The following is a 24254-nucleotide window of genomic DNA, read 5'->3' as shown; positions in this document are numbered from 1 at the left end:
CGACGAACTTCTCCCCTTAACATCTAAGAACTCCGCTCTTCATCGACCTCCTGCACCCTGGTTTCTGACGATCTAAAGCGCATGAAATCCAACTGTAAGACCTTTGAAAGGAAATGGAGACGCTCTTACTCCGCTTCCCGTAAAGTGACCTATAAGGAAGCCCTTAGAGACTACCATAACCAATGTAAAATGGCCAGAGGCGCCTATGTTGCTAATACGGTTACCAACGCCCAAAATTGTCCTCGTACTCTTTTCTCTGTTGTGAAAAAATTAACAGGAGCGGACTTGGCACCGGCTCCCCCTGCCCTAGACGAGACTCAATGCAATTCAATTGCAGAATTTTTTATAGCAAAAGTAGAACGTATCTACGACTCATTGAGTCCCTCTACATCTGATGATGCGCTGCTGCTAGAGCCAGTACTGACCCCATATTATCTGCCTTCCCCAACGGCTAAACTTACAAATTGGTCACCCTTCGACGATGCTTCCTTTTCTTCCTGCCTGAATAGCATCAAATATGGCTCCCCACGTGATCCGGTACTGGCCAAAATTTTAAAACAACTTGATCTTGGTCCACGCCGCGTGCTAAAGCAACTTCTCAATTCCTCACTATCTGAGTCACATGTCCCACAGGAATGGAAGCATGCTATGATTGTTCCTTTACTGAAAAAGGCTGGAGCTGATGTTGCCAACTTGTCGAACTTCAGACCAATTTCACTGCTTCCCGTTCTTTCAAAGGAAAGGCATATTAATACACAATTAACCCATTTTGTTGAGAGCTCGGGATTTTTACATCCGTCCCAGTCAGGCTTTAGAGCACATAATTCGACCGAAACCACACTTCTAGGAGTTACCGAGAGTCTGCGACACAGTGTCGATCGCGGAGAGACATCCGCTCTCATTCTTCTTGATCTGAGCGCGGCGTTCGACACTGTCTCATCCCATCCTCCTTGCGACTCTTCGGTCCCTGGGAGTGGAGGGCGCTGCTCTAGCCTGGATAGCCTCTTTTTTAAGAGGTCGCACTTTTCAGGTCTTCTCTGCCTCTGCCTCCTCTATAATTTGCCCGTGCCCATCGGCGTACGGCGTTCCCCAGGGGTCTATACTTAGTCCTTAATTATTTAACTAGCAGCCCGTCCCGACGTTGTCCGGGTAGGCTTTGCGAGGTGAAAGGTAACCAGCATTGCGCAACCCGGACACGGCCAGCTCCATCTGTGTTTTAGCAATCAGCCCTTTTTGCTCACTTCCCCTCAAAGTACTTGGCCTTCTGTTGTGAGAGCCTGCGCACGTCCCCCCCCCCAATCTCCTGTAGTCACCAACATTGCGCACCCGAACACGGCCAGCTCCTTTCTGTGTGTTCCCCTCAAAGTACTTGTCCCTCTGTTTTGAGAGCCTGCGCACCTCCCCCCCCCCCCAATCTCCTGAGCCCAGTCGCCTCATCCTCACACTATCACTGGAGTACACTCACTTCCGCGATCCTCGGCAGTGAACCGTGTCTCGGTTCACACTATCACTCCAGTACACTTACATCCGCTCTCCTCCCCGCGCTCCTGGCCGTAGGCTGAACACCGCCCTACTTTTCTTCTTTACGGCTGCACTTTCGCTGCTCCTCCCCACGGCTCCAGTGGCGCACATTGCAGTGAACCGGGTGTTGGTGCACTTTCGCCGCTCCTCCCCACGGCTCCAGGAACGCCATTGCAGTGAACCGGGTGTTGGTTGCACTTTCGCCGATCCTCCCCACGGCTCCAGGACTGCCGCCTTACTTTTGTTGTTTACGGCTGCACTTTCGCCGCTCCTCCCCACGGCTCCAGTGGCGCACATTGCAGTGAACCGGGTGTCGGTTCCACGCTCCTCCTCGCGTCACGCCCACACGCTATCGCGTTGTATGCACCAAACGCCGCGTTATGCGCCCATGATGCTGACGCTGAACGCCGTGATCAATCACTGTATGCCTACGCCTAAGGACTACTTTTCCCCTAATGTTCTTTCCTCCCCCTAATGTATATAGTGTGGTGATTTATAGCCTATGTCCATCTCCTGGACCTCCCCTTTCCAACGCTGTATCGGGTGTTGTGATTGGTGGTGTACTTCTGGAGTTTACCTGGCCCAAAGGTTCCCAGTTCTCTCTTTATAATAGTAGTATAGATATTTATGTGAGACCCCTGGCCACTATTGTGGAGGAAGCCGGTCTCACTTTATACTCCTACGCCGACGATACACAAATAATTTTTCTCTCTCTAACAAAGAGTGCAACGATACCTCTGTTTTGAAAGAAGGTCTGACTCGAGTCTCCGATTGGATGAAGAGCAATATTTTTAAATTAATCGGTGACAAGACCGAGGTTGTGATATTGGGCAAGGGTAAGGATCTTTGGGGCCCCCACCATTGGCCCAAGGACATGGAATCTACCCCTCAGCCCACTGTAGTACGCAATCTCGGGTTCCTCATCGATGACAAACTCACAATGAGACAGCAGGCTGTGAAGGTGGCCTCCATTTGTTTTGCCACTTTGAGATGGCTTAAAAAAATCCTGTGGATGTTGCCCCCCTCCACACAAAGACCCGTAGTCCAGGCGTTGGTTGTTTCACGCCTGGATTATGGCAACGTCCTTTACCTTGGAGCCGACCTGACAACCATAAAAAACTCCAGGTTGTTCAGAATGCGGCTGCCCGGCTCCTCCGCAATGTTCCCAGGAGAACATCCGCCTCTCTTGCACTTTGTGACCTTCACTGGCTCAAAGTCCCGAGCCGAATTAAATTCAAAGCCCTTTGTCACGTTTTCAAAATCAAACAAGGCACAGCCCCCAAATATCTTCAGGGCCTCATCCAGGCCTATAAGCCAAGCCGAACTCTGCGATCCTCAGGGAATGGTGATTTTTCCGTTCCCAGATTTAGGCTAGCAAAAATGGGAGGCCGCTCTTTTGCCCATCTGGGTCCTAAATTCTGGAATGCTCTTCCTGTGACCCTGAAGACGAAAACCAATCTTTTTCGTTTCCGCAAGGGACTTAAAACTTGGCTTTTTCAGCAGTGAATAGAAGTTTCTTATCAGTAAAATCAGCATGCAAGTTCTTCTTCTTTAGTCTGTCCCTGAGCGCCAGGAAACCCACTGCGGGTAGCTGCGCGCTTTATACGTTTAAATAAAATAAATAAAAATAAAAATAAAGTAAAATAGCCTATAGTGGAGTGGAATAGCGTATAGTGGAGTGTCAGAGTGTAGGGGCCTAGAGTGGAATAGCATATAGTGAAGTGGTGTATAGTGGAATAGTGTAGTAGGGAAAGTGGAGTTGCATAGAGTGGAATAGCATAGAGGGTACTAGTGAAGAGTGCAGTGGTGTAGACTGAAATTGCGTACAGTGGAGTGGTGTAGGGTGTAGTGGGGTAGAGTACAGTGGAGTAGAGTGCAGTAGCATACACTGGAGTGGCGTAACATTGGAATACTGTATATTAAAGTGGTGTACAGTGGAGTGGCAGAGTGGAGTGCCGTATAGTGGAGTTGCATACAGTGGAAAAGTGTAGAGAGTTTGACATACAGTGTGGTGGTGTACAATGAAGTGTGTTAGAGTAGATTGGCGTACAGTGGAGTAGGATAGACGAGTGGCATACAGTGGAGGGCTCTAGAGTGGACTGGTGTGGAGTGAGGTAAAGGTGGCGGCGTACATCTGCATAGCACAGAGTGGAGTGGTGTTGAGTGGAGCCACGTACATTGGAGAGGCATACATTGGAATAGTACACACCTGGAGAGGCACAGAATGAAATGGCATAGAGTGGAATAGCGTAAAGTGGAGTTGCATACAGTACAGTAGCATAGGGTGGTGTGAGGTACAGTGTAGTGGCGTAGAGTGGAACAGTATAGACTGGAGTGGCACACAGTACACTGGCACAGAGTATAGTGTTGTAGAGTGTAATACCATTGAGTAGAGTGTTGTAGAGTGGAGGAGGTAGAGTGTAGTTGAAAAGAGCGCAGTGGCGTTAAGTGCAATAGCGTACTGTGGTCGCATAGAGTGGAGTGCTGTACAGTGGAGTGGCATATAGAGGAGTGGCGTATATAGGACTGGTGTAGAGAGGAGCATTGTAGAGTGGAGTAGCATAGAGTGTAGTGTGGTTGAGTGTAATAGCATACAGTAGAGGGCTGCAGAGTGCAGTGGCGCAGAGTAGAATACTGTATTGTGGAGTGTCGCACAGTGGAGTGTCATAGAGTGTAGTGCCATAGAGTGGTAGTGTTGTATATTTTTAACAAAATATGAACTTTATTCAATTTCCCTATATGTTCTTATAGGGAGAGTGCCACAACCAATTGGAAAGTTACTAATAATAACAAGTTACACTTGTAAATTCAGTCACAGGAGTCTCCATCTCCTAAATTGAGGGGGTGGAGACTCATAAATCCACACATAGGTATAAATCTGTACTCAGAGATGATGAATAGCAAAAAAAAGTGGAGAGTTAAACTTAGGTGTAGGAGAAGATCTAAACATGAGTACTTCTACACATGCAATCTTAACTTTGCAAATCGAGCCCTTACTTTATTTCTTGACATCAGCTTCCCATAACAGAGGAAATATCACTCCGTTCTTTACCCAGAGCTGTCTCCAAATAAAAGCACTTTGACTACATTTTAGGAGTATCCCCACTGCAGCACGGACACTTTAACCCCAAACAAAACACTACTAACATAAATACCTCTTAAAAACATAATATACTGAATTTTAATGACTTTTCTCAAAATATTTAAAATTGCAACACACCAGTTCTGGTAAAATAGCTCAGGCTCAAAGCTGTCATAATTTGAAAGTATCATTTTAAATCGGGATCACCAAAGCTGGGACCAGGAGGGCCAGGCCCTTGCTAGATTTTCATGGCCATTACTTGCTATTTAGGAAATTTCGACAGTGATTCAGTGCATTAAACATCCTATATAAATTTTCAAAAAATAAGGCATGATTTCGGTCCTTCTTGACCTACGTTGGATTATACATGCTTTAAATTACTATATTGCGTGGGAATTCTGTCTTCCCTCATATGCCAAACAAACACCCCTCCAGTACCACTTCTGCATTCACAACCTCTATATTCATTTTTGGCTAGCTAATATCCTGGTCATCTACTCCCTATATTGGCCTCCTCCAAAATGTATACAGGGGGCGCACTTGTGAGCCGCTACCAATCGCCGAACAAAGCCAATACCCAATACCCATTCTGTAAATATTTTTCCATCTTGTGCTAAACCCATGCAGAAGACCAAATTTCCTTAGAAACAGTTTCAAAGTATGATCATGACAGAAGAATACCATGTGCTTCACTCTTCATAGCTGTCATCTCTTTAAATAAGCACCCTTCTCTTTTATTTTTGCGAATGTTGGCCTATGCTTATATGGTTTACATCTTTTATTAGTTTTAAGGGTGCAAAGGTAACAAGAGCAGCAACCTACATCCCTTGGCCGGTGGGAAGCAGTAGAGAATACTTGAATTCGTAGATGGGATGAGGAGGGGTAGAGTGTAGAAAAGATAGGGTTCAGGTATCTAGAGGTGGTCTGTATTCCAGTAATGTAAACGTCTGTCCACAGCGGGAATGTTCTATCCTGTGTGGGTGTGGGTACTCCTTGGAGGGATTTGCTTTAGGGAATCGGAGGACCTGGAGGTATCTCGGGCATGTGAGCTCCCTAAATTACGAGGATAGGAATTCGATGGCGGTGCCTCAGGTTTTATCGAATCTGAGGAACTGTGTGTGTAAGGCTTGCCATGATCTTTTCCATGTCCACTACCTCCCATACTCTATATAACCAGTCCAGTTTAGTTAAGACCTCCTCTGTTCCCACAACAGCGCCTGCTTAGCAGCGCCCAGCGCTAAAGTGATTGCTCTTCCTCAGCAAGACTTGAGAGGATATGTAAGCGCATTGAGAAGTCCTAATAGAATGTAACAGGGAAATCTAGGTATTTCCGTGTGGTAGATGGTGTCTGTGTCTTGCATAATTGAGTCCCAATAGGTTTTTATCCTTGGGCATTGCCAAATAATATGTGTGAGGGTGCCAAGCTGTCCACATCAGCGCCAGAAAAGGTTATCCCACCCAGGCTTCTACCGTGCAATTCTCGCAGGGGTATAGTACCAATAATGCGCTATTTTAGGAACATTTCCTTTCCAGCAGTGCTATAGGAGGAGGCCTTGGCCCTATGAATAATATAATGCCACTCTCTAAAGGAGAACTCATGCTCAAGTTCAGATTCCCACCTATGTTGCACGAGGGATTTAGTATTGTTGTCAGGCTTATTCAAGAAGGCGTATATATCTGATAGCAAGCGCTTATTCGAATTCCGGGTAATGTACCATAGCTCACATTTAGTCAGGGAGTGGCTCTCGGGGGGACGCACCTGTGCTTGAGTCACCCAGTGGTGGAGAGCAAGGTATTGCGAATGCGCGTCCTTGGGGATTCCAAAGCCTGACATAAGTTGGGGAAAATGTTATGTTAAATTAATTTTGTATAGCGCACAGCTACCCAAAAAGGGTTTCCCAGCGCTAAACCTGACAGAGGGCAAAAGGAAACAAGACTGCAGAAGGAAGCAAACTATTGGTTAAATAACCACGTTTTTAGAAGTTTCCGAAAATTCATGTAAGAAGTTTCATTACGAAGTGCGATAGGAAGAGAGTTCCACATGGATGGGCCAAGGCAAGCAAATGAGCGACCTCCCATTCTGGAAAGTTTAATCCCTGGCACTAGGAATTTTCCCTGAGTGGTCGATCGTAATAGACAGGACGGTTGATAAGGTTGAACTAAGGTTTGCAAGTATTTAGGAGCAGAGCTAGCCTTGATTTTATACATGTAGCTCAGGGCCTTAAACTTAACGCAGTTTTCAATCCTGAGCCAATGAAGGTTACGCAAAACACTGGAGGTGGGAGATGTTTTAGAAAGCTGGCAGAGCAGCCTGGCAGCAGAATTCTGTACTACCTGCAGCCTCCGCATGACATCCTTATTTGAGCCAAAATAAAGGATATTACCGTAGTCCATTCTAGATGTCACAAGTGCCTGGACTACGGTTTTTTGAGAGGAGACCTGGAGTATCCAGATGATTTTTTTCAACCATTTTAAAATGGTGAAACAAGTAGCTGCCACTTTTACTACCTGCTGCTTCATGGATAATGCGTCATCAATGATGACTCCCAAATTACGGACATGATCAGTGGGCTGAGGTAGAACACCCATATCACTAGGCCAGTGCTGGGGGCCCCAAATATTTTTCTTTTTTCCGAAATAAGGACCTCAGTTTTCTCGCTGTTAAGCTTGAGTAGATTTAGTTGCATCCAAGATGCAATGTTTTTCAGGCCAGCCTGAAGAGCTGAAGGTCTAGGCATCCTATCCGTAGATTGGGAAAAGATGATTTGAGTATCATCTGCATAGGAAAAAAGGCTCAACCCCGCCTCTTCTGCAATGGTCGCCAAAGGTTTAACATCCAAGTTGAACAGAGTACTTAGGATTGAACCTTGGGGTACCCCATAAGAGGAGGTGTATATTTTAGAGTTGGCTCTAGATGAGAACACTTGAAATGTCCGTTTAGTTAAAAAAGATGAAAGCCAGTCGAGCGCTGAACCGGTGATGCCAAGGGATTGCAAGGACTTAATTAACACAGTATGGGACATCGTGTCAAATGCGGCGCTCAAGTCGAGTAGTATAAGAGCCACGGTGTCCCCCAGATCCAGTCGCTGTCTTAGCATTTCTGTTACTCCAAGAAGAGTCGTTCCAGTCGAATAGCCGGCCCTAATGCCGGATTGAGAGGAGTGCAGGAAGTCAGCAGATTTGACAAATTGGGTTAATTGCAAGTTAACATGCTTTCCCAAAATTTTAGAGTAGGTTGGAAGCAAAGAAATCAGCCTAAAGTTAGATGGCTGAGTTGGGTCAGCATTGGCTTTTTTTAAAAGGGGGAGAACCATGGCATGCTTCAATTCCATAGGAACAATAGTTTCTTGAATAGAGGCATTAAGTAGCTGCATAATTACCATAAGAAAAGGTAGTTCCATCTGCTGCAACACAGATACAGGGATAAGATCACAAGGGGAGCCAGATTTGACACTGTTCAAAGTCTTCTTAAAAGAATCAATGTCAAAGAGTGCTCAAGTATCTAAGCTGTTGGATTCCTCCGCCGTATGGGCGGACTCAGACGTAAAAAATGGCATAGCAGATGTCGCTAACTGAGTGTTTTTCAGTGAGGAATGTATTTGCTCTACTTTGTCCATGAAGTAGTTAGCGAGGCTATCACATTGTTGTTCAGTGAAAGTCGGAGGCAAAGACTGTGTATCAGAACCAGCAAGTTTTTTCACCATAGAAAACAGAGTATGTGAACAGTTCTGAGCTTTAGAAATAGTGGAGGACACATAGTCCTTCCTGGCTGATTTACAAAGTGCTTGATAGTACCTTAATGCTTGCTTATATTTTAATTTGGCGTCCTGTGTGTAATTTCTTCTCCAACTTTTTTCCAGAGCTTTACATTTGTTTTTTTCGGTTTTCAATTGCTCCATAAACCAAGGAGCTGGAAGACGATGATTGTATGTTTTTTTTATAGATTGAGGTAGACAATGATCAACTGCATTAAAGATCCAATTGTGCATTGATCTCAGTGAGGTGGTTGACATATGATCAATAGAAGCTGTACTATTAGCAAGATGTTTATTAAAAGCTTTCATGTCCAGCTTACTCCAATTCCGGGATTTCTGTGGAATACTAGTGTTATCTACATTTGGAGTCACCGAAAAAATACAATAAAATGTAACTGCAAAATGGTCTGACCAGCATATAGGATGAGCAGGATCACACTGCAGATCAGATAAGTTTGAAAAAATGGGATCTAGCCGGTGGCCAGCAATATGTGTCAGACCTGTACTGCACAGTAGGAGATTTAATGCAGCAAAGTCAGTGATCAATGTATATCAGTGGAGAAGTGTGGCTCAGGGGTTAGAGGCGGCAGACACGGAAGCTGAGATCGGCCCTGGACCAGGGTTCAATTCCCCGCCTCGGCGGGTCTTGGGCTAAAAATTCCATGGACTCGATAATTCTCGCTCCGGTGCCTTCTCGACTCACGGGTTCACACTCTGCGACTCTGGGCAATAGCTTGCTTAATCTCCACAACGGCGCCTCGCGGCGGGATGCCTGGCTTTCACCTTGTGGATACCCTGCCGGGGTATCTCACAGGGGAATACCAGGACGGGTTCCCTAAGCAAGCGCATAGATGCCTGCGATGTGGGCGATTTGCGCTATATAAATACATGTACATTTACATTTATTGCTGACCGTGCAGTCCGGTTTATCAAGATGTAAATTGAAATCACCCAAAATAGTGAAATTTGCCGCTTTAAGAAGATGGGGGGTGTCCAAGTCTGGAAGTGAAGAAACCCAGGAGCTTGATATTCAGGGAGACCGATAGATAAGAATACCAGAAAAGGTAATTTGCGGGGTCATTGTGATTTTAAATAGAGCTGCTTCACAGCTCGGAAAAGATAAATCTTCCAGTTTACATTGATAAGATTTATTGTAGATTATAGCAATTCCTCCGCCTTTCCCATCACCTCTATCCCTTCTAACTATAGCATAGTTAGATGGTAAGGCTAAGGCCACATCAGGGCCAGAGCTATTGTGAAGCCACTTTTCAGTTAAAAAGATGGCGTCAGGATGTTCACTATTCAGGAAATCAAATATGTCCATCTTATGTTTAGGAAGGGAACGGCAATTAATATTCCAAAAAGTAAAAGCTTTATTAATAGGGTTATTGCCCAATGGTAGGTTGGTTTTTAAAAGAGGTGGGATATTTGAAATCTTACTTGTATTGGCTTTGAAAGATGTTGTGCAAAACATAAAATTACAGCAAAGGCAGCAAGACGCATTGTTTAACGGGAGACAAACATTGCAGTCAGGATCAATATTCGGACAATATTTCATCAGTTGTTCAGCAGAATAATGTATTGTGGTGTCAGAATGATCAAATATTTGACCAGGGTTCCATTACTCCATTCTCATTGAAGAGGTCACCAATTCTTTTGCATTTGGCCTCTTGCCATTTAAGATAGCTGTTTCCTTCCGTAGTCCGGAGGAATTCTGGGTTGCCTATAAAAGGGGTCAATGGCCACATGGAGGTTGAGAGTCCGCAAGGCTCCTGTACCTGTCCCACACCCACACGGGTTGCCCTCAAAACCAGAGAAACATAAACCCGACCGGTCAGTGTCTTTTAGGGAGCCAGGGCACCTTCCAAATATGCATGCCTACAATTGGGCGATCAATGAAGCACCAGTGTTTCTCTGACCACAGTTTATACCATTCTATCATGCAATGCAATTGAACTGCCTGAAAGTATCGCTCTAGGAGCGGAAACCCAAGTCCCCCGTCTTCTTGTCTCAGGTACATCTGGTGTCATGCCAGGAGTGCACCTTCCCTCCCCATATAAGGCCCCCAATAAGGTGCTGGAGCTGGGCCACCAGCCGGGGTGGGGATGCAATGTGAGAGTCTGCATCACTTACAAGATGCAGGGCAAGAGAGTCATTTTAATGGCCGCCAGCCTACCCAACAACAAAATTGTATGTTCTTCCAGGTAAGGAGCTCCCCCCGAATTTCAGCTAAGAGCGTCAAATAGTTTCCCTGGGCCGTCTACTCGATCGTGGGGAATATCCGCAACCCCAGGTAAGGAATGCCCCCGGGGGGGCCACACAAACTGGAACTGTGTCACTAGCTGCTGTTGGTCAGCTTTGGAAAGGGTTACGCTGAGGCCTATGCCTTCTGGATGTTAATTTTGAAGCCAGAGGCTTGGCTAAAGGCCTCTATTTCTCCTAGAAGGGGAGGTGGGGAGAGTAACAGTTGCGTGAGGAAGAGCACCACATCATCCGCGTAAAGCGAGATTTTATTCTCCCTATCTCTCATCCGAATCCCGGTGAGGGGGAGTTGGGTGATTCTTTCCGTAAACTACTCCGTAGCGAGAGCGAAGAGTAGGGGTGAGAGCAGACACCCTTGTTGGGTACACCTCATGATCTTACAACAAAACGGGGTGAAAGCGTCTCAGGGAAGTTTAAAGACTCAATCAGACTATGTCCCCTCCTAACTAACATGAAATACTGTAAAAAACCTGAGAGTCTAAAGAGAACTAAATGTGTTCTCATAAGTGAAACAACCAGTGCCCAGTACTAGGTAGCAGAGGAAGAATCCCTGTAAGCTATTTAAGCAAGAGTGCATATGCCAACGCACATAGTCACCAGCAACTGTAGGTGTATCCCCATAAAGATGGATTCCCATCAAAGTTTTGTAAATGATCTATTCTATCATTTGGTCATCTAAGGTAGGGATGGTAAGTCTCTAGATCATTGAGACGTAATCCAAACCCTCCATGAGGGATAACCCTCTAGAGTTGCTCGAAGACCATATGTTTGATCAGAAATGGGGAACTAGTGCAGTGCAGAAAAAAGTGAGTGAGCTTAAAATGAATAGAAAAAGGCAACAAAACAACTTTAATAGCTGCCAGTGTCTTTCAGATTAAAACCAAGAACAGCGCAATAATAGCAGTTCCAACAAATAGCTGCTGAGGGGCCGACATGTTTCAGCCAAACGGGTATAAACTCCTAAGGCTTTCTTCAGGGCCTCTGTTCTAAATAGGTCTTGCGACTGCAAAATGTGATATACAAGAGTATACAAACACAACTAATAAATGAAAGAAAGTGAAAAACCATAAAGGATATACACAGCTATTCCTCCATGTTACTTGGGGTATTTTTCACCTACAAGAATAAATGGTGACATCAGTGCATTGGACACAGCAACTTGAATGAAAAAGATTTTTAAAAAAATGATATTGTAATTAACTCACCTAAATTAACAGGGGATAGGACCGAACCTCACCTCACCTGGACCAGGCTCAGGATAGAGGAGGCCACGTGCTAAAAGGCAAGGAAAAAGGAAGCTTGATCTAACAACAAGAAGAACAAAGGGTCTTCCTAGTTGCACATCATAATATGTTACCTATTCTTTTCCCAATCTTCCCATGTCCCGTGAAAGCTCACTTCAAAAGACTCAACCACCCCTCACTCGGAAGTGGCTCCGTATACACCGTTGTAGTCCAACTAGTAGAACACTTATGTCTACCAAAAATGACAGAACCCTGACTCCTTACCTCTCCGTCGCTGCCTCGAATCTGGGTCCGAGTCTGGGGGAGGCAACGAAGGAAAGGAGGGGCAGGGATTTATAGCAAAGGTGCGCTCGCCTTTAGGCCAATCGGAGAGTCGCCCTGATGGAACAAGCAGCTGTTAGTTTTTTAGGACGGATCAAAATCAGCCGTGCTTAATATAAAATTAAAGATTAGTTTACCGGCAAAGTCCGTCTCCTCATTCAGTCTAATTCTTTGTTTGTGTTGAGTTCCCGCGATAGAATGCGGTACTTCGTTGGTGGACAACGTCAAAACTAAAAAACTAACAGTTGCTTGTTCCATCAGGGCATCTCTCCGATTGGCCTAAAGGCGAGCGCACCTTTGCTATAAATCCCTGCCCCTCCTTTCCTTCGTTGCCTCCCCCAGACTCGGACCCAGATTCGAGGCAGCGACGGAGAGGTAAGGAGTCAGGGTTCTGTCATTTTTGGTAGACATAAGTGTTCTACTAGTTGGACTACAACGGTGTATGCGGAGCCACTTCCGAGTGAGGGGTGGTTGAGTCTTTTGAAGTGAGCTTTCACAGGACATGGGAAGTTTGGGAAAAGAATAGGTAGCATATTATGATGTGCAACTAGGAAGGCCCTTTTTTCTTGTTGTTGTTAGATCAAGCTTCCTTTTTCCTTGCCTTTTAGCGCGTGGCCTCCTCTATCCTGAGCCTGGTCCAGGTGAGGTGAGGTCCTATCCCCTGTTAATTTAGGTGAGTTAATTACAATATCATTTTTTTAAAAATCTTTTTCATTCAAGTTGCTGTGTCCAATGCACTGATGTCACCATTTATTCTTGTAGGTGAACAATACACCAAGTAACATGGAGGAATAGTTGTGTATATCCTTTATGGTTTTTCACTTTCTTTCATTTATTAGTTGTGTTTGTATACTCTTGTATATCACATTTTGCAGTCGCAAGACCTATTTAGAACAGAGGCCCTGAAGAAAGCCTTAGGAGTTTATACCCGTTTGGCTGAAACATGTCGGCCCCTCAGCAGCTATTTGTTGGAACTGCTATTATTGCGCTGTTCTTGGTTTTAATCTGAAAGACACTGGCAGCTATTAAAGTTGTTTCGTTGCCTTTTTCTATTCATTTTAAGCTCACTCACTTTTTTCTGCACTGCACTAGTTCCCCTTTTCTGATCAAACATATGGTCTTCGAGCAACTCTAGAGGGTTATCCCTCATGGAGGGTTTGGATTACGTCTCAATGATCTAGAGACTTACCATCCCTACCTTGGATGACCAAATGATAGAATAGATCATTTACAAAACTTTGATGGGAATCCATCTTTATGGGGATACACCTACAGTTGCTGGTGACTATGTGCGTTGGCATATGCACTCTTGCTTAAATAGCTTACAGGGATTCTTCCTCTGCTACCTAGTACTGGGAACACCTCATGATCTGAAAGGGCAGAGGACTGACTCTGTTCACTCTGATGCAGGCTTCTGGGCCACTGTACACACAATTCACCCACTGCAAAAATCGTTTGCCGACACCAAACATATGTAGTACCTTTCTCAAATATGGCCAGTGCACCCGGTCAAATGCCTTCTCGACGTCCATCGACAGGAGCTCAGCAGCCTGCTGGATGAGCTGAATTTTATCCAAATGATGGCACAATTGCCGGGTATCATCGCTGCAGCTGTGCTCCGGGATAAAGCCGGATTAGTCTGGATCTACTAGGCCCTGCATGTAGGGGGCCAGATGAGGTGCTAATATGCTGGTAAACATTTTAAAATCATAATTTAATAGGAATATGGGCAGATACGAGGCGCAATCTAATGGATCTTTTACCAGTTTAGGTATCACAACCACCTCCGCCATAAACATCGTAGGGGTCAGGGCTCCGGTTTAGCTAAATGTGTTAAAAAGACGGACGAGCAGCGGGGTCAGATCGAAGGCAAAAGCTTTAAAAAGAATCGACGGAAAAACTGTATTCTCCTGGATATTTCACCGGAGTGAGACCCTGGATGGCCCGTAAGACATCATCTGGGTGGATATCCGCATCTAATTTGGTTGAGTCTGGGGGTGGGAGAGAGGGCACTGGCGCCCGGAGAACATAAGCCTCAGCCGCCGCCTAGTCCATTCGGGCCGCCATGTAGAGATCCATGTAAAAGATCTCAAATTCGGCTGCAATGGATCGAAGGATCTCCCCTTGGGGGTTTTTGATCCCTGCAATGCGACAGGCATTTGTCTGAGAGAGAAGCAAGTGTGCCATGAGTTTCCCGAGTTTGTTTCTCCCCGCATGATAGCGCTGCTTAGTGCGCAGGAGAGCATATTCCGCTTGGTCGCAGTCCAGTCCAATTGCTTCTGCATGGTGTTGAGTTGTCGTCTGATCTGGATGCGACGTACGGCGATGCACCCCTTCCAACTCCCTGATTCGCAACTTCAGGTGTTCCCGTTTGTCCCCCCTATCTTTGTTCAGGCCCTCTGCGATGGCTAGAAACCGTCCCCTTATGACGGCCTTCAGAGTGACCCACACCAGGGGAATGGCGATCGAGCCGTCATCACTGGTTGTTAAATAAGTTTGTATAGCTGCCTGTATTTCGTTAATGTTGGAGTCATATGTGAGCAGTTTGTGATTTAAACTCCACATTCTCTGGCGTGGGGATCCCTGGGCTAGCTGCACTACAAGGGAAATCGGGGAATGGTCCAAGAGAGCAGCCGTCCCTATAATGACCTCTCGGGTGTCCCTCGTGACTTGCGAGTATGTCAGGAGCAGATCTATGTGCGCATAGGTTAGCTGTGCCGCAGAAAAAAACATGTATTCCCGAGCAGTGGGATAGCGGTGTCTCCAGACGTCTGTCAATCCAACCTGTCCAGCTTCTGTATCATAGAATCCGGGAGTGACCCCAAGTGTCCCATACATTGCACAGACCTATCAATTTGGGGGTCAGGTACTATATTAAATTCCTCTCCCACTAATAAAGTATATCATTAAGGGCCATATGTAGGTAATTTGTGTTTTGCGATTCTCAAATTGCGATTTTTAGGGAATCGCAATTAGAGAATTGCAAAACACAATGTAGGTAGGATTAGCAATTTTTTTGCGAATCCCACTTACTCCTTATTTGCGAATCGCACATTAAGATTCACAAATAAGGAATACCTTCTCATTCATTCCTATGGGCTAGAAGGCCCATAGGAATGAATGGGAAGACATTCTCAATTTGCGATTCTCAATTAGAGAATCGCAAATTGAGAATGTAGTTTCAGGGTTGTAAGGGTGTCAATAGGACACCCTTTTGCACACCTGAAATTAACATGTGTGCACATGTGGCCCACATACATACCCTAAGGGCATGTATGTGACCCACATGGCACTTTGAAAAATGCCAAAAAATGCATTTTTCAAAGAAATTGCAAAATACCACCAACCTGAAGTTGGTGGTATTTTGCGATTCCTTAAGCCAAAATGTGCACAACTTGGGTGCTTCCTACATTGCATTTAAGGAATCGCAATTTGCGATTCCTTAATTACAATAGCAAAATAAGGAATCCCAAATGTTGCGATTCCTTATTTTGCATGTGGGTTTTTGTGTGCTACATAGCACACTGCCCTAATTGCGATCGCAAATGCTGAAATTCTGCGAATTTCAGCATTTGCGAGCGCAATTAGGCTTCCTACATATGGCCCTTCATGTTTCCCAGAGGAAGGTTTCTTAATGTTCATTTGGGCTGTAAATGGAAGCTATAGTGGATCCCCAATGAAACCCACAGCATCAGCATCCTACCTGGCGTTTCTGCATGCACACCCAGCACTGTTCCCGGGAACTATGTAGCTAAAAGGATGGCCACCCCTGCCCTTTTCCCGGCTGCAGAGGAAAAGTATTGTCTATCAAATCATTTGGACCGGAGGCGCTTCCAATCGGTACGCATCAGGTGGGTCTCTTGTAATAGGCAGATATAGCATTTTGTATATCTCTAAGCATTGCAAGGAGCGAGCATCATTTAATGGGTGAGTAGAGGCCTCAGACATTAAAACTCAATATAAAAACCTTAAGTGTTGTCATTCGGAAGGTTTATGGTAACACCATGGGGTACCAGGCAGGGGTCCTTTGATTTGAGGGCTTGCGGCCTCCCTCTCCCAGCCCGTACCCATCCGGGGAAGCGGTGGGCAGTCGTGGTCCAGCAGTGGAGGCCCTCACCAACCCCAACACCATTCACTGCCAGAGGAGTGGAGCTGCAGTGGACCCTATACTAGTGCCCCACCTGGAGATCGAAACGTGAAAGCCTTGATTGGTTTAGAACCCACTGAGATTTCACACTAGTCATCCCAAAATGGAGGCTCCCTCTCACCCACCAAAGACTGTCACTACGTGTCTGTGGTTCATCACACACTGGAGTACCCTATGTCTCTGGCCCACCTGATTGAGACCCTGTCCCTAACTGTGGAGAAGATGTCCTCAGATATCAAATATATGGAAAGGAGGGAAGACGTGAGAGAAAAGTAGAACAGAGGGAACAGATATAACAAGAAAATCGCCATCCGTCGTGAGTGGATCGCACCATCGTGCATGGGTCCATGTGTCCAACAGTTGGCCTTCACCTCGAGAGGGACAAGCTCCCTCCACCCAGGCCGATTTCTATTTTCCCCGGGACACATCAGCCGTCTGCGGCGGCCGGCCAACAGAAGATAGGTAGCTAGATTTGAGTTCAGTCATTGGTGGACTCTCCTGTACTGTCATGACTCTGTAACTGTCGAAGCAAGGCTTCCCTTTCTTTCTGGCTTCTCAATTCAGAGGGCATTGTGCATTTCTACCTTCTGGTCCATCGTCAGTGGCTCGGTTTCGGTGACCCTCGAGATGTTGTGTTGTCTTTCGCAACTCCGAGGCTCCCTCCTCCTCCAGATTAATTCCGAGTACGTCCTGCGCTTCTTTTAGGGACCGCACCGCCTGCAACTCCTTGTTTCATAGGAAAGACATTTTGAATGGATGCCCCAAGCGATAGCAAATTCCTTTATCTCGCAGCTGTAGCCGGTTTTAAGGTTTTACGCCGCTGAAGAGTGAGGGGTGAAAGTTCTTGATAGATTCCAACCTGAAGACCCTCAAACGCAATGGTTTCTTTGTCCTGGGTTGCATTCATGATGACTTCCTTCTGTTTGTATAAATGGAGGCAGGTAAGGATGTCTAGTTGCAGACCTGGGTTTGAGGCAGGCCTGCCGGCACGGTGAGTGCATTCCAGAGTGATCTCTTTATCTCCAAGCACCGGTGCGGAGTGTTGGAAGAAGCAAATCACCCATTCCTTCAGTTTCCTCCTATCCACCTCGAGTGGCACTCCTTTGATGCGGATGTTGGACCACCTCTAACGGTTTTCATGGCCCTCCAGGTGGAGGCAGAGTTCTTCATTATGATCTCTGAGTTCCAGCAGTTCCCGAGCATGCTCAGTGATCTCCTCTTCTCTACGGTCCCCAGTTCTCTCAAGTGAATCCACTCAATCACCTATTTCTTGATCTCCGTTCTGATCTGCTTAATGTCAGAAGTGTCATCCTGTTTTAGGCCCACAAAGTCTTCCCTGAGCATGCCAAATAGTTATTCCAGGAAACCACGAGCGATTGGTTCCTCAGTGTGTTCCCCGTGGGGTCCATGTCCTTCTCTTGGGGATGGGCGTCTAACTGCTCGGGCCATGTCCATCCGCCCTTTTATAGCCTGGATTCTGTAGGAGGTCCTTGATTGTAGACTCCTTTTTCACCCGGTGGGTGGTCATCTCGGTGAAGCCTCCTCTGTAAGGTCCCAGGGATCTTTCCCAGCAACTAGACCGCTTTTGGGCCACTGCTAGCCAATGGGGGAAACCTGTACGCCCTCTCTCCTGCTCCCTTGCTGTACAATCACCAATCCCTGGTCTCCCCCAGCGGCAGGGGCATGATGTAGACTCGGGGGCAAGCCACCCCTTTGGGAATCTCACCCCAGTATCTTCTCCAATGCCAGCTTGCTTTCTTGTCAGGAGGGTTTAAGGCCCCCGTCTCAAGGCCGGCTTCCAGCCCCCCATCCAAATTGGCTGCCGTCATTTTTGGCCCATCTAGGCACCTCGCCTCCTCTCTAGTCCTGCCCAGCTGGTCAGCCCTCCTGTGCCTCAGGCGAGTGCAGTTCAAGTGCAGTGCCCGTCTCCCTCGCGGCTGCAGACAGTGCTTTCATGCAGGTGGTTTCTGTGGGGGGGGGGGCTGGAAGCCAATTCCTTGTTTGCCTCCTTTAGTTGTGGCCACCCCCCCCCCCCATGTGTCTCTGGACTTCCAGCAAGGGTTCCGGCCTACTGGAGCCTGTCTCTGCAGGAGGTGGCCTCGGATGGCCCTAGGCTCAGATCTGCGTGTAGAGTTGCGGCATCCAGGCCCACTTCTGGCCTAATTCCAATATGGCCACCAGACCTCCTCTACAGCGCCCAGCCTTGTCTAGGCCACTCGTGGTCCACGTCCCCAGCAGCGCCGTCAGACGCCGACCAGGTGCGTCACTGATGTTTGCCGGAGGTGCAGTCAGCTCACCCATCGTAGTCCGCAGCCCACGGTTGCTCCTCTGCGTTCCAGTCCGATGGCAAGGCCACCCGCTCAGGACACCTCCACACTGGCCCCAAAGCTGCCCAGGCCGCTAACTCTGGGCCCAGTCCCATCCGCTGGTGCTCCGGTTCACGTGTCTCCAGCAGCACCACCGGACGCCAACCAGGCTCGTCACCGGTATCTGCAGCTAGCCCTCTCCTCTGTGTCTCAGCCCGATGTCAGGGCCACCCGCTCACAGCACCGGCTCCAAGACTGCTCCGGCCGCCAATTCTCAGCTCCACCTGCTGCTGGTGTTCCGGTTCATGGGCCTCCCTTCGAATGCTCTTGAGGTCCTGGCAAAGCAACGTAGAAGCTTATTGTCGGCATTGGCAAGCGGAGCTCCAAAGAATCGCTGCTACTCCGCTGCCATCTTGGTCACGCCCTCCTGGACTATGCTTTTATCTCATTTCTGGAATTGTTATGTATTTGATGCTCTTTGAACTTATCACATTTGTCATCCCTTATCTTTAGGAGACTGCACTCAAGCACATTTTTTCTTTCAAAATAATTAGGACTATTTCCATTCTGTATTTAACCTACCGCCCTTCAAACAAAGGAATCCATACCCTATTCCCTAGCTATTCCTGCCCCCAAAAAAGATAATAAGAACAATACCTGTCCATACATGGCCCGATAGTGGACCTTTCCCCCATTGCAAGACCACATGTGCTGACAGTAGAGGAATCCCCCTTCCTGCTGATGGCTCTCCTGTACACAGCCTCCAACTTAAAAGCTCTGTAACGTATAGTCCATAGGGTCCGCCCAGTTACAAATAACTAAATACCATGAGAGCTGGAAGACGACTTGGCACTCCGAGGCCTCTCTGTCGCGATGTTGGCGTCCATCTTTGTTGTAGATTGAGATGACTTCCCTCGAATCTTAGAAGCTGGCAGAATTTGTTTTAAAAAAAAGACAAAAATAAGTAATTTAATCTTCCCTTCAGGATGTGAAACACAATCAATTAATTAGTAATGTCATCATCAGTTGTACATTGCTTTCTTACTGCCACAAATTCAACTATTTAGGCCAACATTACGAGTGGCTCGGTGTTAGGGCTGAAATGTATTGCACATGATAAAATCCAACTCCACGAAGTCGGAATTATTAGGGTGCAATAAATACCACCCACTTATGAGTTTTTTCTTTGACAGGGAGAATAAGAATTTTGGTCTTGTAGAACCAAAATCCGATACTCCGGGGATTACCGGGCAATATTACCCCAATTCATTTCCGCAGCTCTGACCTGCCGAAACTTATCTGGGCAGGGACGCACAAGGTGCGGTGTTTGCCGTCAAACTCACAATTCCGTTATGTGTGGTTACAGTAGACACCACACATATCGGAATTATCCTCGACTACATGACCTGAGGGCCGTAGTGTGTTAATCAAATATTTAAAAATAACTTAATGTACAAAACAAGTTCTCTATGTATTTTTTATATTGAGCCAATATTTCAAAGCTGTATCCTTCCTGTCGACTCCTGAAATAAGTAACCTTAATCAATGTTTCCCTCTCTCCATGCCTTCCAGGCTTCATATGCTTTAGATTCCTTAGCATAAAAATATGAAGGGTTTAGAAATTTGCAGAACTAACCTTTACACCAACATCAGCCTTCCTTGTCACAGACCTTACCCCTTGATAACCTGCACCCACACACAGACAGTGTTTTGCCAACTGCAATCAAAGGAAAGAAGGAAAAAACGAAGAACTGTACATGGTGCCCTAACTAAGCCTGTCTACTCTCGGAAGTAAAAGAATTAACCCCAGTAAATGAGACTTTATATTCCTAAATCATAAGAAGTCTTTATTTTTGTTTTGCTGGACGTGGGGGGGATAAACACACACGAAACCGAATACTCAGGCTCAACTGGAATTCCATCAGTGTGGCATACAAGATGGCTGTATGTAAGGAGTCACAACTTCTTTGGAAAAAACTAATGAGAGGCGAGCCAGCTCACTTTCCATCCGACCCACTGTAGTGACTGTCACAGAAGCCGTTTTTAAAATCAAGAACAGTTATGCATTTGCTTTAAAAAAGGATAGAGCAAGGAAGAAAATACCATGTTCCAATCTGTCTCTTTGCGGATGATATTTTGATGTCCTTGACGGACTCCAGCTTGCTCACAGCAACAACTAAGGAGCTTGACCTATACGAGAATCAGGTTTTTAAAGTAATAAGTAAAAATAGGAATGCAATTTATGTGGAAGGAGAAGGCACATGTCTCCAAAACAGTACTGCTCCCCCAAACATTTAGTGTACCCTGATCTCTTAAAATATTACTAAGTCGTGAACCTACAAATTGTTTTAGGAGTGTGTGGCTAGGAAAACTGCGACAAAAATGGCTGATTATGGATCAAGATGTAGTGAGTAGGTTCCTTTGGGATATGGCCTGGTTTAGGAAAACTCAATTCCTTTGTCACTCCTTTTTAGCTACTCCCTTCATGTCTGTCCTCGAGGTATGAGATCAAGCAGTGCTCAGAGACAAGCCCACATCCTTTCCCTCCTCCAACATGTAGAAACAAGCATTGAAGAAAGCTGGTAAACAAGACGTGAGCGAAACCAAAACCTGTTGTGGGGCGGGACTTCCGTCTTCTGAAGCCCGTGCCCACGGACTGGCTGGCCCAGAGAGGAGCAGTGGTGACGCTGGCCTCCCATGCCCAAGGGAGAGCACCGCGGATGCTGCAGAAGTCCGGAGTGGCGCCGATGCGATGAGTGGGGCTTAATATTACTGGGGGTGGCGGCGGCGGAGGGGGGGTGTGTGTCTGTATGTGTGCGCTTGTGTGTGTGTGTGTGTGCGCTCGTGTGTGTGTGCGGTGGCGGCGGGTGTGTGTGTGTGGTGTGTGTCTATGTGTGCGCTCGTGTGTGTGCGTGCCTGTAGGTGCGCTCGTGTGTGTGTGTGTGTCTCTCTGTGTGTGCGCTCGTGTGTGTGTGTATGCGCATGCTGGTGCGAAAGCAGGGGGGATGTGGCTGTGTGTGTTGCAGGCTTTCAAGGGAGACAGGAGATGGTGAACGGGCGCGCGAACTGATCCGATTCCGGCATGCTGCGCGTGCCCATCTCCTGTCTCCTTGAAAGCAGAGCCGCCGACAATAGGTCTCGCTGCGACAGGGCTTCGCCCTCTATCGCGGGTGCGAGACCTAAAAAACAGATTTCATACCCACATGTGAAAGGGAATCCTTTGTACGGTACTGGCTGGAGGAATGTAGGACAGTGACACACCTCTTCAAACAGAAATGCAAAAAGTGGTTTGAGGAATGCAAAGTGGAAATTGGAGATGTACCTTACAGGCTGCACTATTTTCAACTGGAGCATTAGACCCTTTATCAGTCAATCAAAGTGGTGGTTACCAGACTGATCACTAGGTTGTAACAATTTTTCAGAATGTATAAGGCCCCCCAGGGATTGTTTTTTAGGATAAACCACATCTTGCTTACACGTACACAGGAATCTACTTAGGTATATTCAACCAGATGGAAAGAGGAGCTTAGTGAACCCCTCACAGAAGAAGATTGACAGTGTCGGTTGAGAGATATCTGAAACATTTACATGTGTGTTCCACATAGAGATGTTGACTAAAGGTTCATGTTTTAATAGTTTATGATATCTTCACATCTCCAGTTCCCACTGCATGGGATGTTTGTCAGAGATGCTTAAAAGAGAAAACAACTAGGATGTGCATCTTGTAGAGTTGCTCAATATTCACTGCAAATTTTCAGAAAGATGGGTGCCACTAACTCAGAATTTTACTAGGCTGGCATATCAATATTTCTTTACCCTGACACTTAGGGCCCAACAGTTCTTCTAGTTGGCCTAATGGTACGGGTGTAACCTGGCCACTCCTTTATATTTCTATAGTATGTTTGTCCTTGCAGAGTTCCATGATATTAAGGATACGCTTAGTTATTTGCCTTGTAGTTGATCTACAGTGTCTAAGGATGGGGAAGAGGGGAGGATTAAGGACTCTAATATTATTTGCAATGACTTACTATTCTGCTAATAGATTTACTAGGCATTTGTTTACAAAAAAATGTTTTTCTCTTGTAAGTGAACCAGGATCCCACATTTAGATAAGGCTGTTCACTGTTCACAATTATCAGTGAAATCCCATGGTGGAGAGCCCCTAAAAACCCTCACTAACAAACTAGATGGACAGGTATATAGAGGAATCTAGTGGTAGACTCTTGAACAATGGTCTTTAACCATTTAGAGCAAGTTGCTTGACTCAATTAACAAAGATCAGTCTTTCCAGTCTGGGAAAAATCCCTTAATTTCACCACCACTCATTATTGGTTGGGGCTCTAGGAACTTAGGCTAGATTAGATCCTCTAGGGAGCTGGTCTGGAATTTGGAAGTTTGAAACCAGAATGGGCATCCATAAGTTAGCTGTGGAGTGACTGTACTAAATATGCGATTTCATGGGCATAGTGAATACCCTCCATGAATAGGATTGACTTTAATATGCACAGTGGTTTTCTCTTTGATTTGATAAAGGGTCTCCAATTAGGTTTATTGTTAAATAGTACCCCAAAATGTAAAAAAACTGATACTTCTTCAAGCCATAAATTGCCTTCATGCGAATGGGATTTGAAATCTGGCTTGCCAAGAAATAAAATTTGAGTTTTGCTCAAGCTAACTGACATCATTACCAGCTGAGTATGTTACCAGTGTATAAACAGCATATTGTAAACCTACAGCAGTGTGATCAAGAAATAGAACACAGTTGGGTAAACACAGAGCTGTGATGCATTAGTCATTTAACTCGAGGAGAATGTATCTAAGAAGGAGGCAGGAAAGAGAAAATCACCGGGCATAGTAGATCCAATCTTAATTGAGGTCACTTAAACGATTTGGAACCAAGACGCATTTCTGGCCAACACCTTATTGACAATACATTTTTGCACATAACATCCTTGTGTCTTTCACTGTATTTGTGCCTCACCCCCACATATGAAAAATGGAAGGAATTCTGGACTTGGAAGATTTAAATTAAGTTTTTTCATACTATTTATTAGTGATGCAGACTTGCTTTTCAGCACAGCTAAGTAGTTCTTCTAACCACCCCTTTCATCGAACCACATGCCCAAGTAATTATAACTCTGGGGCTCTGGCTACCGTAACACATGTGAGTGCCCAGTTTAAATGTTTGCTAAGCCCTCAGCTGAACACCATGACATTAAATGTGGACAGGTTGAATGCTCAATGATTTACTTTATTACATATGTCCAGGGTCTCAATGCACCATTGCAGCGTCACTAGAGTACAATTCAGCCACACTATATCATCATCATATTGACGAACAGGCAGGTGGATCGGTCTGAGCTTCAGTGGAAACACCCTAGCAGTAGTACCAGAAGGCCACCCAAATTTGCACTATGCAAATTAAATGACAGAATGGCAGTGGTGCTTGAACGCAGCTGTTTGAGCTCACAGTTGGTATTGACCTTATGCGAAATTTAGGGGGCATTTCCCATCTTGATTTGGGCTTATGTGCCAGAGTACAGCTTGATGATGGCAGTCAACAATAGTTTGAGAATTTCCAAAGCCATCCGTTTCAGCCAGGGATGTACATGTTAA

General features: G+C 46.0%; 1 protein-coding gene across 1 annotated transcript in view; it reads right to left on the bottom strand.

Annotated features, from left to right (window-relative positions):
- The window catches only part of QRICH2 (glutamine rich 2), a 433653-nt gene that overhangs the window by 11130 nt on the left and 398269 nt on the right, over positions 1 to 24254 (bottom strand). The window contains exon 19 of the mRNA XM_086930698.1: positions 19465 to 19566. Within this exon, the coding sequence (XP_086786824.1) occupies positions 19465 to 19566 (102 nt within the window). The remainder of the gene's footprint in view (positions 1 to 19464; positions 19567 to 24254) is intronic.

Source organism: Lissotriton vulgaris, chromosome 7, assembly GCF_964263255.1.
Source record: "Lissotriton vulgaris chromosome 7, aLisVul1.2, whole genome shotgun sequence".
NCBI classification, from domain to species: Eukaryota; Metazoa; Chordata; class Amphibia; order Caudata; family Salamandridae; genus Lissotriton; species Lissotriton vulgaris.
The sequence above is the reverse complement of the archived record's forward strand: the minus strand, read 5'-3'. Positions and strand labels throughout refer to the sequence as shown.